We start from the raw sequence: 18,807 nt of genomic DNA on the forward strand, positions 1-18,807 counted from the left end.
CTCACTACTACTACTTTAAGCTTGAGGGACTGACTACATCAAACTTACTACTACAACTTTAAGCTTGAGGGACTGACTACATCAAACTTACCAGTACAACTTCAAGCTTGAGAGACTGACTACATCAAACTCACTACTACAACTTCAAGCTTGAGGGACTGACTACATCAAACTTACTACTACAACTTTAAGCTTGAGGGACTGACTACATCAAACTCACTACTACAACTTCAAGCTTGAGGGACTGACTACATCAAACTCACTACTACAACTTCAAGCTTGAGGGACTGACTACATCAAACTCACTACTACAACTTCAAGCTTGAGGGACTGACTACATCAAACTCACTACTACAACTTCAAGCTTGAGGGACTGACTACATCAAACTTACTACTACTACTTTAAGCTTGAGGGACTGACTACATCAAACTCACTACTACAACTTCAAGCTTGAGGGACTGACTACATCAAACTCACTACTACAACTTTAAGCTTGAGGGACTGACTACATCAAACTCACTACTACTACTTTAAGCTTGAGGGACTGACTACATCAAACTCACTACTACAACTTCAAGCTTGAGGGACTGACTACATCAAACTCACTACTACAACTTCAAGCTTGAGGGACTGACTACATCAAACTCACTACTACAACTTTAAGCTTGAGGGACTGACTACATCAAACTCACTACTACAACTTCAAGCTTGAGGGACTGACTACATCAAACTCACTACTACAACTTTAAGCTTGAGGGACTGACTACATCAAACTTACTACTACAACTTTAAGCTTGAGAGACTGACTACATCAAACTCACTACTACAACTTCAAGCTTGAGGGACTGACTACATCAAACTTACTACTACAACTTTAAGCTTGAGGGACTGACTACATCAAACTTACTACTACAACTTTAAGCTTGAGGGACTGACTACATCAAACTTACTACTACAACTTCAAGCTTGAGGGACTGACTACATCAAACTCACTACTACAACTTCAAGCTTGAGGGACTGACTACATCAAGCTTACCAGTACAACTTAAAGCTTGAGGGACTGACTACATCAAACTTACTACTACAACTTTAAGCTTGAGGGACTGACTACATCAAACTTACTACTACAACTTTAAGCTTGAGGGACTGACTACATCAAACTTACTACTACAACTTCAAGCTTGAGGGACTGACTACATCAAACTTACTACTACAACTTCAAGCTTGAGGGACTGACTACATCAAACTTACTACTACAACTTTAAGCTTGAGGGACTGACTACATCAAACTTACTACTACAACTTCAAGCTTGAGAGACTGACTACATCAAACTTACTACTACAACTTCAAGCTTGAGAGACTGACTACATCAAACTCACTACTACAACTTCAAGCTTGAGAGACTGACTACATCAAACTCACTACTACAGCTTCAAGCTTGAGAGACTGACTACATCAAACTCACTACTACAGCTTCAAGCTTGAGAGACTGACTACATCAAACTCACTACTACAGCTTCAAGCTTGAGAGACTGACTACATCAAACTCACTACTACAGCTTCAAGCTTGAGAGACTGACTACATCAAACTTACTACTACAACTTCAAGCTTGAGAGACTGACTACATCAAACTCACTACTACAACTTCAAGCTTGAGGGACTGACTACATCAAACTCACTACTACAACTTCAAGCTTGAGGGACTGACTACATCAAACTCACTACTACAACTTCAAGCTTGAGGGACTGACTACATCAAACTCACTACTACAACTTCAAGCTTGAGAGACTGACTACATCAAACTTACTACTACAACTTTAAGCTTGAGAGACTGACTACATCAAACTCACTACTACAACTTCAAGCTTGAGGGACTGACTACATCAAACTTACTACTACAACTTCAAGCTTGAGAGACTGACTACATCAAACTCACTACTACAACTTCAAGCTTGAGGGACTGACTACATCAAACTTACTACTACAACTTCAAGCTTGAGGGACTGACTACATCAAACTCACTACTACAACTTCAAGCTTGAGGGACTGACTACATCAAACTCACTACTACAACTTCAAGCTTGAGGGACTGACTACATCAAACTCACTACTACAACTTCAAGCTTGAGGGACTGACTACATCAAACTCACTACTACAACTTCAAGCTTGAGGGACTGACTACATCAAACTCACTACTACAACTTCAAGCTTGAGGGACTGACTACATCAAACTCACTACTACAACCTCTCCTCACTTAGTGACGTACTCATTTACCAATGACTCGGCCTTATGATGGGCTCTCTGACCAGTATACATTCCTAAATAATGTATATTAGAGCTAATTTCCTCTATATTACAATATACAGTACACTACTATGTAAACATTTAAAAATATATTAAAAATGTTATAAATGGTACAAAGGTGACATTAAAACAATATCAAAGATGGTTGACACAAACTCACTACCATCATAGTATGCTCCTCACTTAGCGATGAATTCGTTTACTGACATGGTCTTAGGAACGGAACTCTGATGTTACGCGAGGAAAGGCCACACTTCAAAACTGAAGGACTGATCACCTCAGATCTACATCTCCATCACTTCCATTGTCACCTCTGTATTTCGACTCAGGAAGCCTGCCGAGCAGGATATTACTGTTATCTACAAATTACTATTGGTTTCGACTAATTTTCGTCCTTAAAGTGAGGTTCCTTGATACGAGTGAGAAGCTCCGGATCTAAGGAACTGAACCTGACTTCCTCTACCTCACACTAGATTGAACTTCATTACCTCCCATTCCCACAAGTTCTGCAGAAATACAAAATATAGCAAGTCTTCAACTTACGAACACGTTGAGAACCTTTTGTATTGTGAATAATATCATTACTGTGTATAACACTATTATACACAATACAAGTCACCAACGTGTTTGTAAGTTGAAGACTTCCTGTATTATGAATATTATACACGTGCTGTTTAAGTGTGAGCAAGGTAACAATTATGAAGGGATTCAGGGAAACCGGCAGGCCGGACTTGAGTCCTGGAGATGGGAAGTACAGTGCCTGCACTCTGAAGGAGGGGTGTTAATGTTGCAGTTTTATAACTGTAGTGTAAAGCATCCCTCTGGCAAGACAGTGGAGTGAATGATGATGAAAGTTTTTCTTTTTTGGGCCACCCTGCCCTGGTGGGAATCGGCCTATGTGTTAATAAAAAAAATATATACACAATTCAGAAGGCCCCAATGTGCTGGTAAGGTGAGGACTACGTGTGTAAGTTCATTTCAACATAATAAAATATTTATACAAAAAACGGTGATATTGGAGTGTATGTTGAAAACTCAGGGTTATGCGGAGAATTTGGGAAACCATCAATAATATATACATAGGTATGCCTAAGACTGTTGACAGATGTGGACAGTTACTGTAAGTCACACTGAAAGGTTACAAACACTTTTAGACTTTGTGGGAGAGTGGAACAAGAATGATAAATGCAGACAGGCCCTGCTTATACAGCAGGTTAGGTTCCAGGCTGCTTTAGGGCCCTGCTTATACAACAGGTTAGGTTCCAGGCTGCTGTAGAGCCCCGCTTATACAGCAGGTTAGGTTCCAGGCTGCTATAGGGCCTCGCTCATACAACAGGTTAGGTTCCGGGCTACTGTAGGGTCCCACTTATATAGCAGGTTAGGTTCCAGGCTATGGAAGAGCCTTGCTTATACAGCAAGTTAGGTTCTGGGCTACTGTAGGGCCGCACTTATACAGTAGGTTAGGTTCTGGGCTACTGTAGGGCCACACTTATACAGTAGGTTAGGTTCTGAGCTACTGTACTACCCTGCTTGTACAGCAGGTTAGGTTCCAGGCTGCTGCTGTAATGTGAAAATCACTATAAAGTGAAACAGCCTTTTTCACTTTCAAATGCATATAAAAGCCTGATAACATAACAGTATCACATGCATATACAGTACACACATTACTTACCTTAAAATATTTTCTTCCATAGAACGATTGCTAGCGCACTCGGCTCACACACTGAGGTCAGGGGATCTAATCCCCAGTACGGCCAGAAAACATTAGGACGTGTTTCCATGAGACATCTGCCATCCATTTTCACCCATTAGTATAAAATGGGTACCTGGGTGTTAGTGGACTGGTGTGGGTCGCATCCTAGGACAAAATTGCCCTAATTTGCGGGAAATGCTCAACATAACAAGGGGCTTTCTATATAGTATTATGTCACCGATGTCGGCTATGGTCTGTATACTTTGTACATGTACTTGTAAAAATAAAGATATTATTAGACGCTCCTCACTTAGCAACGTACTCGTTTACTGAAGTGGTCCTAGGAACGGAACTCCGTTAAGTGACGAGTATCTGTATTGTATTAATTATTATTATTATTATTATTACAGGTCCACAACCCTTTATCCGAAATTCTGCAACTGGAAGTTCCAAAAACCAAAGGTTTTCCGTGGAGTGTAGGGCGTCAGTCATCTCAGTGCTGGGTCACACCGCCATGTGGCTGCATTGAGAATCATTCTGAACTTCAAAAAATTCTGAAATTCGAAACAATACTGGCCCCAAGGGTTTCAGATAAAGGGATGTGGACCTGTATTATTATTCTTTCATTCAACACACCGGCCATATCCCACCAAGGCAGGGTGGCCCAAAAAGAAAAACGAAAGTTTCTCTTAAATTTAGTAATTTATACGGGAGAAAGGTTACTAGCCCCTTGCTCCCGGCATTTTAGTCACCTCTTACAACACACATGGCTTACGGAGGAAGAATTCTGTTCCACTTCTCCATGGAGATAAGAGGAAATAAACAAGAACAAGAACTAGAAAGAAAATAGAAGAATACCTAGAGGGGTGTGTATATATATGCTTGTACATGTGTGTGTAGTGTGACCTAAGTGCAAGTAGAAGTAGCAAGACATACCTGAAATCTTGCATGTTTATGAGACAGACAAAAGACACCAGCAATCCTACCATCATGTAAAACAATTACAGGTTTTCATTGTACACTCACCTGGCAGGACGGTAGTAACTCCCTGGGCGGTTGCTGTTTACCAACCTACTATTATTATTATTAGCTTATAATGAGTGATGAATATAGGAAGTCTGAATAAATGAAGAATGGGAATAATCGAAAGCCAGTGTATTAGCGAAGCGCTGTCAAATGGGGCCTGCCCATACAAGACCATTGCTAAATGTGGATGATTAGCTTGAGTCCCACAGAAAGGTCATTGATGTTGACTTCTATTTCAAAACCCCTGGCTCTCTGAAAGGCATAACTCAATCAAGCTGTAGGAGCCAAGCTGAAAGGATACTCTTAGGGTACGCTGGCAGGTGAGGCCACCAATAAACTCTGTGGAGAGCAGTTGCGTAATACTCAAAAAACACTCACTACATTTCAAAGCCCAGACTTCACAACAGCATGACCCCTTAGAGTTTAGCACTCCCCCACTTAATGACAGAGCTCTATTCCGAAGACCTCGTGGGTTATCAAATTCGTCACCAAGCTTATACAGTAGGTTAGGTTCCAGGCTACTGTAGGGCCCTGCTTATACAGCAGGTTAGGTTCCAGGCTACTGTAGGGCCCTGCTTATACAGCAGGTTAGGTTCTGGGTTACTGTAGGACCCCACTTATACAGTAGGTTAGGTTCTGAGCTACTGGAGGGCCTCACTTATACAGCAAGTAAAATTCCAGGCTACTGTAGGGCCCCACTTATACAGCAAGTTAGAGTCCAGGCTACTGTAATGCCCCACTTATAAAGCAGGTTAGGCTCCGGGCTACTGTAGGGTCTCCATTTATACAGCAGGTTAGGTTTTGGGTTGCTGTAGGGCCCCACTTATACAGCAGGTTAGGTTCCAGGCTACTGTAGGGTCCCATTTATGCAGCAGGTTAGGTTCTGGGTTGCTGTAGGGCCCCATTTATACAGTAGGTTAGGTTCCAGGCTACTGGGGGGTCTCGCTTATACAGCAAGTAAGGTTCCAGGCTACTGTAGGGCCCCACTTATACAGCAGGTTAGGTTCCAGGCTACTGTAGGGTCCCATTTATACAGCAGGTTAGGTTCTGGGTTGCTGTAGGGCCCCACTTATACAGTAGGTTAGGTTCCAGGCTACTGGAGGGCCTCGCTTATACAGCAAGTAAGGTTCCAGGCTACTGTAGGGTCCCATTTATACAGCAGGCTAGCTTCTGGGTTGCTGTAGGGCCCCACTTATACAGTAGGTTAGGTTCCAGGCTACTGTAGGGCCCCACTTATACAGCAGGTTAGGTTCCAGGCTATTGTAGGGTCCCATTTATACAGCAGGTTAGGTTCTGGGTTGCTGTAGGGCCCCACTTATACAGTAGGTTGGGCTCCAGGCTACTGTAGGGCCCCACTTATACAGCAGGTTAGGTTCCAGGCTACTGTAGGGTCCCATTTATACAGCAGGTTAGCTTCTGGGTTACTGTAGGGCCCCACTTATACAGCAGGTTAGGTTCCAGGCTACTGTAGGGTCCCCATTTATACAGCAGGTTAGGTTCTGGGTTGCTGTAGGGCCCCACTTATACAGCAGGTTAGGTTCCAGGCTACTGTAGGGTCCCCATTTATACAGCAGGTTAGGTTCTGGGTTGCTGTAGGGCCCCACTTATACAGTAGGTTAGGTTCCAGGCTACTGCTGGAAAGTGAAAAATCACTGTAAAGTGAACAGCCATTTTTTTTTCCCACTTTCAAATACATACAAAAGCCTGATAACATATTTACACTATCAAATATTAAATGAGTAACTGAGCTAGGCCTACAAAATGCTAATAATGAATGAATATATTTATTGTAGTAAGCGAGTAAATGAAGAATGAGTAACTGAAAATTGCTTCATTAGCAAAATGCTGTAAAGTGAAGCACTGTAAAATGACATTCTGTAAAATGAAACCCTCCTATTACTGAATAAAATAAACTGATTACATTTGTTACTAGAGGGTACACATCACCCACCTGTCAGCAACACGACGACAATGCCGCGGTGACACTTCTGGCTTAAAGTGATCACTCTTCAGCATGATGGCGTCATGCGCCGGGCTGCGGCTCGGGGGAGCAATGGTAATCTGGGTTCGGTAACTCACACACAAGAGCAGCGTAGACTCTGGGGTCGTCACTTGGCCGAGACGGGCCTGGATGGGGTTTTCGCCTGCGTAAGACCAACAAAATGTCAAAGAGGATAATACAGTAAGTCCTTTTCTCACAAACATGTTAAGAATCTTATGTACTGTGTTTAATATCATTATTATACACAATACAGAAGGTCCCAACGTGTTCCTTAGTTAGGTAAAAGGACACAAGTGCAACTAATGTGACATTTTATTGCGGCAACGTTTCGCTCTCCAGGAGCTTTATCAAGCCGTTACCTAACATATTGTCGGTAATTCTACCAACATTAATACAATCTGAATATTATATACATGTACTATTTAGAAAGTCCCCAATGTATTTGTAAGTTGAGGACTTACTGTGTACATAGAGCTGTATCCCTCCTGGTGCATATACACTGATTTAAATGTATTTTTTAGGGTATTAAAGTATTTTCAACTGGTGGTGAATAAGTGACATGCAGCAGATATGTTTTTACATTGACGGACAGTTTGTGGGTATGTGCTAAGTACAATATACAACAGCAGGAGGAGGAGATTGTAGCTCTTAGTTGTGAAAAACAAGTGAACAAGTGATGGTGACTGTTTACTCCAGTTGTCAAAAACAATTGAACAAGCAATGGTGACTCCTTCATGTACTAGGAAAACCTTGTATAACACGTGCCAAGATCAACACATTATTATGAAAAGCATTTTGGGCAGATCAACTGTAGTCCTTAAGCTCAAACATTTCTGCACATTAATAAAAGTTAATACTGAGTACAATGAGAAATACAGTAAACCCTCAATGTACTGGGCCTTGATATAACAGACTTCTCAAACAATGTACAAAATCCACTGGATAAATTGTACAGTGAAACCTCAGTTTTCGTATGCCCTGGTTTTCCTAAGATTCTGTTTTCGGCGACTTTTTTTATCTAAATTTTGTCCCAGTTTTCGTACATCCACTCGGTTTTCGTAGAGTTGACAATGGTTCATACCAAATGCGTCTGCCTGCCCGCGCCCACACAAAGCATTCTGACTCAGTCTGGCGTTGTTTCTCGTCGAGTGAACATTACCCTGAGCGTTCGGATAACATTTCATAATAATCCATTTTTTTTGTGCTTGTTTATTGAGTGTGACTGCTAAATAAGCCACCATGGGGCCAAAGAAAGTTCCGAGTGCCAGCCTTCAATAAAGAAGGCGAGAAACACAATATAATTCAAGAAAGAACTCGTAGCAAAGTACGACAGTGGCGTATGCATGGCTGATCTCGCCAGGCTGTACAGAAAGTCCACATCATCAATCAGTTCCACCCACATCATTAATCAGTTCCACCCTGGCGAAGAAAAAAAAATCAAGAAAGCTGATGTTGTGAAAGGGGTAAATGTGCTAACGAAACAGATCGCGAACAACCGAAGATGTGGAGAACTTCTTGTTGGTGTGGATCAACGAAAAACAATTAGCAGGAGATAGTGTTGTGGAGGCGATAATTTGCAAAAAGGTCAGGCAGTTGCATGCGGATCTCACAAAGGACATGTGTGCAAAGTAGAATGAGTTGCAAAGTTTTGAGGACAAATATCACTATAACAAAGCTGTTGCAAGCCAAGTCTGCAACACGATTACTGACAACGCCTTGTTTCATTTTAGGCAAATCTTAAAGAGACACCAGAAACAGACCTCTCTGGACAGATTTTTTGTGTGACAGGGGTCCAGTGACTCAAGCTGATCCTAGTGCCAGTAAAAGACAAAGAAGGGAAGTAACCCTGGATAGTGCCTTGATACCCAAAGTCCTTATGGAGGGGGATTCCCCTTCCAAACACTAACCTCTCCTCCTCCCTCTCCCCTCCTCGCTGTCTTCCATACGCCAGCTTGAGTCTTCAATAAAGGTAAAAGTGATGTTAGATTTTCATTTATCCATTTCATTAGTCCTTTATATTTATTTCTCATTGTTTTCTATATGTAAAACTATAGTTATTCTCTATAAAATGTAGTTTTTGTTAATATTTTTGGGTGTCTGGAACGGATTAATTGGTTTTACATTATTTCTTATGGGAAATATTGCTTCAGAGTTCGTACAATTCGGTTTTCGTCAGACTTTCTGGAACGAATTAACCACTAAAACCAATGTTCCACCGTACTTCTAATTAATTTAATTTCAAGATTTACTGTGGTATATGTGTACATTGTGTGTAGTACTGTGTTACATATACAATAAAGCACTTTTGTTTTGTTACTATTTTCAACCCTTAAACGGTCCAAACAGATCGACGTTCAAATTCGTAGCTACAAAAGTAGATCTACTTTTTTTACATATTTTCAAATATAACAAAAAAAAATGTAGATAAAAGTTTTTTTACACGTTTTCAAATGTAAAACAAAAAAGAAGATCTATATTTTTTTACATACTTTCAGATGTTGAAAAAACGTATATATACGTTTGGACCATTTAAGGGTTAAACATTCCAATTTAATTGACACTCGGATAATCCACCCTGTAAGTGTTATATCAATGGTTTACTGTATGAATGATGCCACTCACCAAGATATCAAGGGTCTACTGTATGCATGATGATACTCACCAAGATATCAAGGGTCTACTGTATGCATGATGATACTCACCAAGATATCAAGAGTCTACTGTATGCATGATGATACTCACCAAGATATCAAGAGTCTACTGTATGCATGATGCTACTCACCAAAATATCAAGGGTCTATCGTATGCATGACACCACTCACCAAGATATCAAGGGTCTACTGTATGCATGATGATACTCACCAAGATATCAAGGGTCTACTGTATGCATGATGATACTCACCAAGATATCAAGGGTCTACTGTATGCATGATGATACTCACCAAGATATCAAGGGTCTACTGTATGCATGACGCTACTCACCAAAATATCAAGGGTCTATCGTATGCATGACGCCACTCACCGAGACATTCGTAGTTTGGGTCACCGAGGTACACACGGTAACAGATGATGAAGGAGTCGGGCCCCTGTCTGAAGGCCAGTTTATATGCAGGAGTGATGCGAGTCACCGCCAGAAGCGACTTCAGTAACACCTGAACAGTCAGAAAACAAATGAATAACAAACTAAACAACTTTGCTACTGTAGCTACAGCACCGATATATACAGGTGCTGCTCAACTTAGGATGGTTCGACTTACTGTATTTCGACTTAATGATGGCGCAAATGCAATTACTACTTTGAAGATAAAACTTAATTACCCAGAATGAATGAAGCAAGTCTGTAATTTGTATTCATTTATGTATTTACTTTTATAGTAATTATCTGATTTACTTATTCAGTGACAGTACAGTGGACCCCCGGTTAACGATATTTTTTCACTCCATAAGTATGTTCAGGTGCCAGTACTGACCGAATTTATTCCCATAAGGAATATTGTGAAGTAGATTAGTCCATTTCAGACCCCCAAACATACACGTACAAACGCACTTACATAAATACACTTACATAATTGGTCGCATTCGGAGGTAATCGTTATGCGGGGGTCCACTGTAGTTATTTAACTCTCTATTTATCATATCGCATTTATATTCGACTTATGATATTCTTGATTTACGATGAGTTTGTTGGAACATAACCTCATTATAAGTCGAGCAGCACACGTATAAACAAATAACCTTCACACAGGAGACAAACTGATGATGATTTGGTCCAATTTTGACTATTAGTTAGTCACAGTGTGACTAGTGACATTAACTAGTCACAGCCTGACTAGTGACATTAACTAGTCACAGCCTGACTAGTGACATTAACTAGTCACAGCATGACTAGTGAAATTAACTAGTCACAGCCTGACTAGTGACATTAACTAGTCACAGTACGACTAGTGACATTAACTAGTCACAGTATGACTAGTGACATTAACTGGAGTTTACCTGGAGTTTACCTGGAGAGAGTTCCGGGGGTCAACGCCCCCGCGGCCCGGTCTGTGACCAGGCCTCCTGGTGGATCAGAGCCTGATCGAGCCTAACTAGTCACAGTATGACTAGTGACATTAACTAGTCACAGCGTGACTAGCTAAAGGTTCAAGGTGGACCAAAGTGTTGTCACAACTTTCACTAGCCTACGTACAGGTTACCTGTATGTTGCTCCAATCACAGTATTCGAATTTATTCTTTCCCTGTATTTACCAGTCATATAAGCCCGTGACTGGTTTCAAGAGATTTTCTACCCCTCACAGTCAGGCCTGGGGCCAGGAGATAGAGGTTGAAGAAGAAAAGTCAGCACACCAAGTTTACAACACACTCTACAAACCATACCACGGGCGGGATTTGAACCCGCGGTCAGAGAGTCTCAAAACTCCAGACAGTCGCGTTAGCCACTGGAGTTTTGAGACTCTCTGACCGCGGGTTCAAATCCCGCCCGTGGTATGGTTTGTTTGCAATTGTGTCATTACGATTTCCTGAGTCAATCTACAAAACCTGCTGAAACCCTTATATAAATGCTGCTACAATGTCTTCACAGTATACAATGTATTATTGTACTATGTGGCAGATGTTGCAAGTTTATGGAATAGGTGGTAAGTTACTAAATGCTGTAAAGAGCTTTTATGAGGATAGTGAAGCTCAGGTTAGGGTGTGTAGAAGAGAGGGAGAATACTTCCCGGTAAAAGTAGGTCTTAGACAGGGATGTGTAATGTCACCATGGTTGTTTAATATATTTATAGATGGGGTTGTAAAAGAAGTAAATGCTAGGGTGTTCAGGAGAGGGGTAGGATTAAATTATGGGGAATCAAATTCAAAATGGGAATTGACACAGTTACTTTTTGCTGATGATACTGTGCTTATGGGAGATTCTAAAGAAAAATTGCAAAGGTTAGTGGATGAGTTTGAGAATGTATGTAAAGGTAGAAAGTTGAAAGTGAACATAGAAAAGAGTAAGGTGATGAGGGTATCAAATGATTTAGATAAAGAAAAATTGGATATCAAATTGGGGAGGAGGAGTATGGAAGAAGTGAATGTTTTCAGATACAGTGGACCCCCGGTTAACGAACTTTTTTCATTCCAGTAGTATGTTCAGATGCCAGTACTGACCGAATTTTTTCCCATAAGGAATATTGTGAAGTAGATTAGTCCATTTCAGACCCACAAACATACATGTACAAACGCACTTACATAAACACACTTACATAATTGGTCGCATTTGGAGGTGTTCGTTAAGCGGGGGTCCACTGTACTTGGGAGTTGACGTGTCGGCGGATGGATTTATGAAGGATGAGGTTAATCATAGAATTGATGAGGGAAAAAAGGTGAGTGGTGCGTTGAGGTATATGTGGAGTCAAAAAACGTTATCTATGGAGGCAAAGAAGGGAATGTATGAAAGTATAGTAGTACCAACACTCTTATATGGGTGTGAAGCTTGGGTGGTAAATGCAGCAGCGAGGAGACGGTTGGAGGCAGTGGAGATGTCCTGTCTAAGGGCAATGTGTGGTGTAAATATTATGCAGAAAATTCGGAGTGTGGAAATTAGGAGAAGGTGTGGAGTTAATAAAAGCATTAGTCAGAGGGCAGAAGAGGGGTTGTTGAGGTGGTTTGGTCATTTAGAGAGAATGGATCAAAGTAGAATGACATGGAAAGCATATAAATCTATAGGGGAAGGAAGGCGGGGTAGGGGTCATCCTCGAAAGGGTTGGAAAGAGGGGGTAAAGGAGGTTTTGTGGGCGAGGGGCTTGGACTTCCAGCAAGCGTGCATGAGCGTGTTAGATAGGAGTGAATGGAGACGAATGATACTTGGGACCTGACGATCTGTTGGAGTGTGAGCAGGGTAATATTTAGTGAAGGGATTCAGGGAAACCGGTTATTTTCATATAGTCGGACTGAGTCCTGGAAATGGGAAGTACAATGCCTGCACTTTAAAGGAGGGGTTTGGGATATTGGCAGTTTGGAGGGATATGTTGTGTATCTTTATACGTATATGCTTCTAAACTGTTGTATTCTGGGCACCTCTGCAAAAACAGTGATAATGTGTGAGTGTGGTGAAAGTGTTGAATGATGATGAAAGTATTTTCTTTTTGGGGATTTTCTTTCTTTTTTGGGTCACCCTGCCTCGGTGGGAGACGACCAACTTGTTGGGAAAGAAAAAAAAAAAAAAAAAAAAAAAAAAAAAAAAAAAAAAAAAAAATAGCAATATTATCTTCCTGTCTAAATGTAATACCAACTACCATCAAATTCATTACATAACAACATTAGCAATATTATCTTCCTGTCTAAATGTAATACCAACTACCATCAAATTCATTACATAACACAATGTAAGAAAATTTCACTTCTGTGGTGTTTCTGGGAAATAAGCATCATTTCCCAATTCTTTATAAGTAAACAAAATTTACAAAAGCAATTTTGATCCTAGAACTTTACTTTTGTTGTCAGGACACTTCTGGAACACCTTCAAGAAAGACCGATGTAAAACTGTTATGTTCTAGGGTTTTGCTTGACAAATATAAAAACAGCGGCTCACAAACCAACATTCAGTTCAGCTCTGTCTACCCGAGAAGACACATCAGGAGAAGTGAAATGGCATGAAGAGGCGGCAATCATTCTCCAGATGCATTTTGCTACATATGTGGTCAATTCTCTAGGACAAGAGCAAAGAAGTTCTCTGTAACAACATCTAAAAAAAATGTGTGAAGCTTATAAAGCATATTTTGGTATGCCAGTTGTGGACCAAGACAAGACCTGGGCGCCTCATGTTGCTGTGAACATTGCAAGAAAACATTGGAAGGTAAGAAAGTCATTAGTTATTTATTTTATTTTTTTTTTATTATCACACCGGCCGATTCCCACCAAGGCAGGGTGGCCCGAAAAAGAAAAACTTTCACCATCATTCACTCCATCACTGTCTTGCCAGAAGGGTGCTTTACACTACAGTTTTTAAACTGCAACATTAACACCCCTCCTTCAGAGTGCAGGCACTGTACTTCCCATCTCCAGGACTCAAGTCCGGCCTGCCGGTTTCCCTGAATCCCTTCATAAATGTTACTTTGCTCACACTCCAACAGCACGTCAAGTATTAAAAACCATTTGTCTCCATTCACTCCTATCAAACACGCTCACGCATGCCTGCTGGAAGTCCAAGCCCCTCGCACACAAAACCTCCTTTACCCCCTCCCTCCAACCCTTCCTAGGCCGACCCCTACCCCGCCTTCCTTCCACTACAGACTGATACACTCTTGAAGTCATTCTGTTTCGCTCCATTCTCTCTACATGTCCGAACCACCTCAACAACCCTTCCTCAGCCCTCTGGACAACAGTTTTGGTAATCCCGCACCTCCTCCTAACTTCCAAACTACGAATTCTCTGCATTATATTCACACCACACATTGCCCTCAGACATGACATCTCCACTGCCTCCAGCCTTCTCCTCGCTGCAACATTCATCACCCACGCTTCACACCCATATAAGAGCGTTGGTAAAACTATACTCTCATACATTCCCCTCTTTGCCTCCAAGGACAAAGTTCTTTGTCTCCACAGACTCCTAAGTGCACCACTCACTCTTTTTCCCTCATCAATTCTATGATTCACCTCATCTTTCATAGACCCATCCGCTGACACGTCCACTCCCAAATATCTGAATACGTTCACCTCCTCCATACTCTCTCCCTCCAATCTGATATTCAATCTTTCATCACCTAATCTTTTTGTTATCCTCATAACCTTACTCTTTCCTGTATTCACCTTTAATTTTCTTCTTTTGCACACCCTACCAAATTCATCCACCAATCTCTGCAACTTCTCTTCAGAATCTCCCAAGAGCACAGTGTCATCAGCAAAGAGCAGCTGTGACAACTCCCACTTTGTGTGTGATTCTTTATCTTTTAACTCCACGCCTCTTGCCAAGACCCTCGCATTTACTTCTCTTACAACCCCATCTATAAATATATTAAACAACCACGGTGACATCACACATCCTTGTCTAAGGCCTACTTTTACTGGGAAAAAATTTCCCTCTTTCCTACATACTCTAACTTGAGCCTCACTATCCTCGTAAAAACTCTTCACTGCTTTCAGTAACCTACCTCCTACACCATACACTTGCAACATCTGCCACATTGCCCCCCTATCCACCCTGTCATACGCCTTTTCCAAATCCATAAATGCCACAAAGACCTCTTTAGCCTTATCTAAATACTGTTCACTTATATGTTTCACTGTAAACACCTGGTCCACACACCCCCTACCTTTCCTAAAGCCTCCTTGTTCATCTGCTATCCTATTCTCCGTCTTACTCTTAATTCTTTCAATTATAACTCTACCATACACTTTACCAGGTACACTCAACAGACTTATCCCCCTATAATTTTTGCACTCTCTTTTATCCCCTTTGCCTTTATACAAAGGAACTATGCATGCTCTCTGCCAATCCCTAGGTACCTTACCCTCTTCCATACATTTATTAAATAATTGCACCAACCACTCCAAAACTATATCCCCACCTGCTTTTAACATTTCTATCTTTATCCCATCAATCCCGGCTGCCTTACCCCCTTTCATTTTACCTACTGCCTCACGAACTTCCCCCACACTCACAACTGGCTCTTCCTCACTCCTACAAGATGTTATTCCTCCTTGCCCTATACACGAAATCACAGCTTCCCTATCTTCATCAACATTTAACAATTCCTCAAAATATTCCTTCCATCTTCCCAATACCTCTAACTCTCCATTTAATAACGCTCCTCTCCTATTTTTAACTGACAAATCCATTTGTTCTCTAGGCTTTCTTAACTTGTTAATCTCACTCCAAAACTTTTTCTTATTTTCAACAAAATTTGTTGATAACATCTCACCCACTCTCTCATTTGCTCTCTTTTTACATTGCTTCACCACTCTCTTAACTTCTCTCTTTTTCTCCATATACTCTTCCCTCCTTGCATCACTTCTACTTTGTAAAAACTTCTCATATGCTAACTTTTTCTCCCTTACTACTCTCTTTACATCATCATTCCACCAATCGCTCCTCTTCCCTCCTGCACCCACTTTCCTGTAACCACAAACTTCTGCTGAACACTCTAACACTACATTTTTAAACCTACCCCATACCTCTTCGACCCCATTGCCTATGCTCTCATTAGCCCATCTATCCTCCAATAGCTGTTTATATCTTACCCTAACTGCCTCCTCTTTTAGTTTATAAACCTTCACCTCTCTCTTCCCTGATGCTTCTATTCTCCTTGTATCCCATCTACCTTTTACTCTCAGTGTAGCTACAACTAGAAAGTGATCTGATATATCTGTGGCCCCTCTATAAACATGTACATCCTGAAGTCTACTCAACAGTCTTTTATCTACCAATACATAATCCAACAAACTACTGTCATTTCTCCCTACATCATATCGTGTATACTTATTTATCCTCTTTTTCTTAAAATATGTATTACCTATAACTAAACCCCTTTCTATACAAAGTTCAATCAAAGGGCTCCCATTATCATTTACACCTGGCACCCCAAACTTACCTACCACACCCTCTCTAAAAGTTTCTCCTACTTTAGCATTCAAGTCCCCTACCACAATTACTCTCTCACTTGGTTCAAAGGCTCCTATACATTCACTTAACATCTCCCAAAATCTCTCTCTCTCCTCTGCATTCCTCTCTTCTCCAGGTGCATACACGCTTATTATGACCCACTTCTCGCATCCAACCTTTACTTTAATCCACATAATTCTTGAATTTACACATTCATATTCTCTTTTCTCCTTCCATAACTGATCATTTAACATTACTGCTACCCCTTCCTTTGCTCTAACTCTCTCAGATACTCCAGATTTAATCCCATTTATTTCCCCCCACTGAAACTCTCCTACCCCCTTCAGCTTTGTTTCGCTTAGGGCCAGGACATCCAACTTCTTTTCATTCATAACATCAGCAATCATCTGTTTCTTGTCATCCGCACTACATCCACGCACATTTAAGCAACCCAGTTTTATAAAGTTTTTCTTCTTCTCTTTTTTAGTAATTGTATACAGGAGAAGGGGTTACTAGCCCATTGCTCCCGGCATTTTAGTCGCCTCATACGACACGCATGGCTTACGGAGGAAAGATTCTTTTCCACTTCCCCATGGACAATAGAAGAAATAAAAAAGAACAAGAGCTATTTAGAAAAAGGAGAAAAACCTAGATGTATGTATATATATATATGCATGTGCGTGTCTGTGAAGTGTGACCAAAGTGTAAGTAGGAGTAGCAAGATATCCCTGTTATCTTAGCGTGTTTATGAGACAGAAAAAGAAACCAGCAATCCTACCATCATGCAAAACAGTTACAGGTTTTTGTTTCACAGTCATCTGGCAGGACGGTAGTACTTCCCTGGGTGGTTGCTGTCTACCAATAGGAACATTTTTTAAATAAAATGTATATAACTAATTCCTTTGTTCTTTTACAGCATTGGTATTCATTGCGCGGCTCGCGAGCCGCCAGCAGCTTGCGAGCCACTATTAATAACAAGATATGCAGGTTAATATTACCATGTCTAATTTTTCTCATATACTATATTGCACTAGCAGCTCAGTACTACTTAATTTAGTTGAGTTACGCTAACTTGCAGTAGCTGCGGCTCTCTCAATGTGTTTAACCGAAGTGGCTCTCTTGCAAAAATTAGTGAATAACACTGTTTTACAGGATGGTATAGAGGAGAAAAGAGAGCCATGAAGTTTGATCTTCCTAGAATATGGTGTGAACCCACTGATCACTCAACCAACTGCTACTTCTGCCTGGTAGATCCTTCCAAATACTGAACTGGGAAAAATGCACCTGCTATTTCTTATCCAGACCTTCCATCTTCTATTGCACCAGTACCACACAGTGCTGATCTTCCTGCACCTCCAGAAAGAAGTCAACCGTCAGAAGAAAGCAGCAAATCAGAAAATGAAGAGCACAGTGAACAAGACTATGATCTCACAGATGCAACTGTTGGGAGGAATCCTTACAACCCAAACCAAACAGACCTCAATGACCTTATCAGAAATCTTGGTTTGACAAAAACAAATGCTGAGCTTTTGATTTCAAGGCTCAAGGAGTGGGACTTGGTGGATGAAAGTGTGCAAGTGACAAGCCAAAGAAAACATCACCATTATTTCTCAAGTTTCTTCACTAATGAAGACAGGTTTTCCTACTGTAATGATGTATCAGGTCTTTTTGATGCAATTGGAATTGGATGCCATCCAGATGAGTGGAGACTCTTCATTGACAGTTCCTCCAGAAGCCTAAAAGTTGTATTTCTGAACAATGGGAACAAGTATCCATCTCTTTCCTTGGCTCATTCAGTGCATCTTAACCCTTTGACTCTTTTGGTCATATATATAAGTCTTATGAGCCACCGTTTTTGACGTATATATACTCATAAATTCTAGCGGCTTCAAATCAAGCAGGGGAAAGCTGGGAGGCCCACATGTGAGAGAATGGGTCTGTGTGGTCAGTGTGCACCACATGAAAAAAACCTGCAGCATGCAGTGCATAATGAAAAAAAACAAACTGACCGTTTTTTTAATTAAAATGCCAATTTTGTGGTCTATTTTCGTATAGTATTTACAGCACTTCGCTGTATCTCGCATCTACTTGACAGTAGGGGTTACAAGATTCTGTACGAGGCACAAGTACGCTCGTACCTCAAGTATGCTCCACTTTCTTGGTTTTCCTGCCCCCCTTCTCATCTGCGAC

At 41.0% G+C, this 18,807-nt stretch overlaps 1 protein-coding gene across 3 annotated transcripts in view; it reads right to left on the bottom strand.

Annotated features, from left to right (window-relative positions):
• Atg13 (Autophagy-related 13) overlaps positions 1-18,807 on the bottom strand; it is a 76,468-nt gene that overhangs the window by 33,647 nt on the left and 24,014 nt on the right. For all 3 annotated transcript variants that reach the window (XM_053788843.2, XM_053788842.2, XM_053788841.2), the window contains exons 4-5: positions 10,054-10,183; positions 6,981-7,173 (exon numbers count right to left, since the gene is read on the bottom strand). In XM_053788843.2, the coding sequence (XP_053644818.1) occupies positions 6,981-7,173; positions 10,054-10,183 (323 nt within the window). The remainder of the gene's footprint in view (positions 1-6,980; positions 7,174-10,053; positions 10,184-18,807) is intronic.

This window comes from Cherax quadricarinatus, chromosome 89, assembly GCF_038502225.1.
Source record: "Cherax quadricarinatus isolate ZL_2023a chromosome 89, ASM3850222v1, whole genome shotgun sequence".
Lineage (NCBI taxonomy): Eukaryota > Metazoa > Arthropoda > Malacostraca > Decapoda > Parastacidae > Cherax > Cherax quadricarinatus.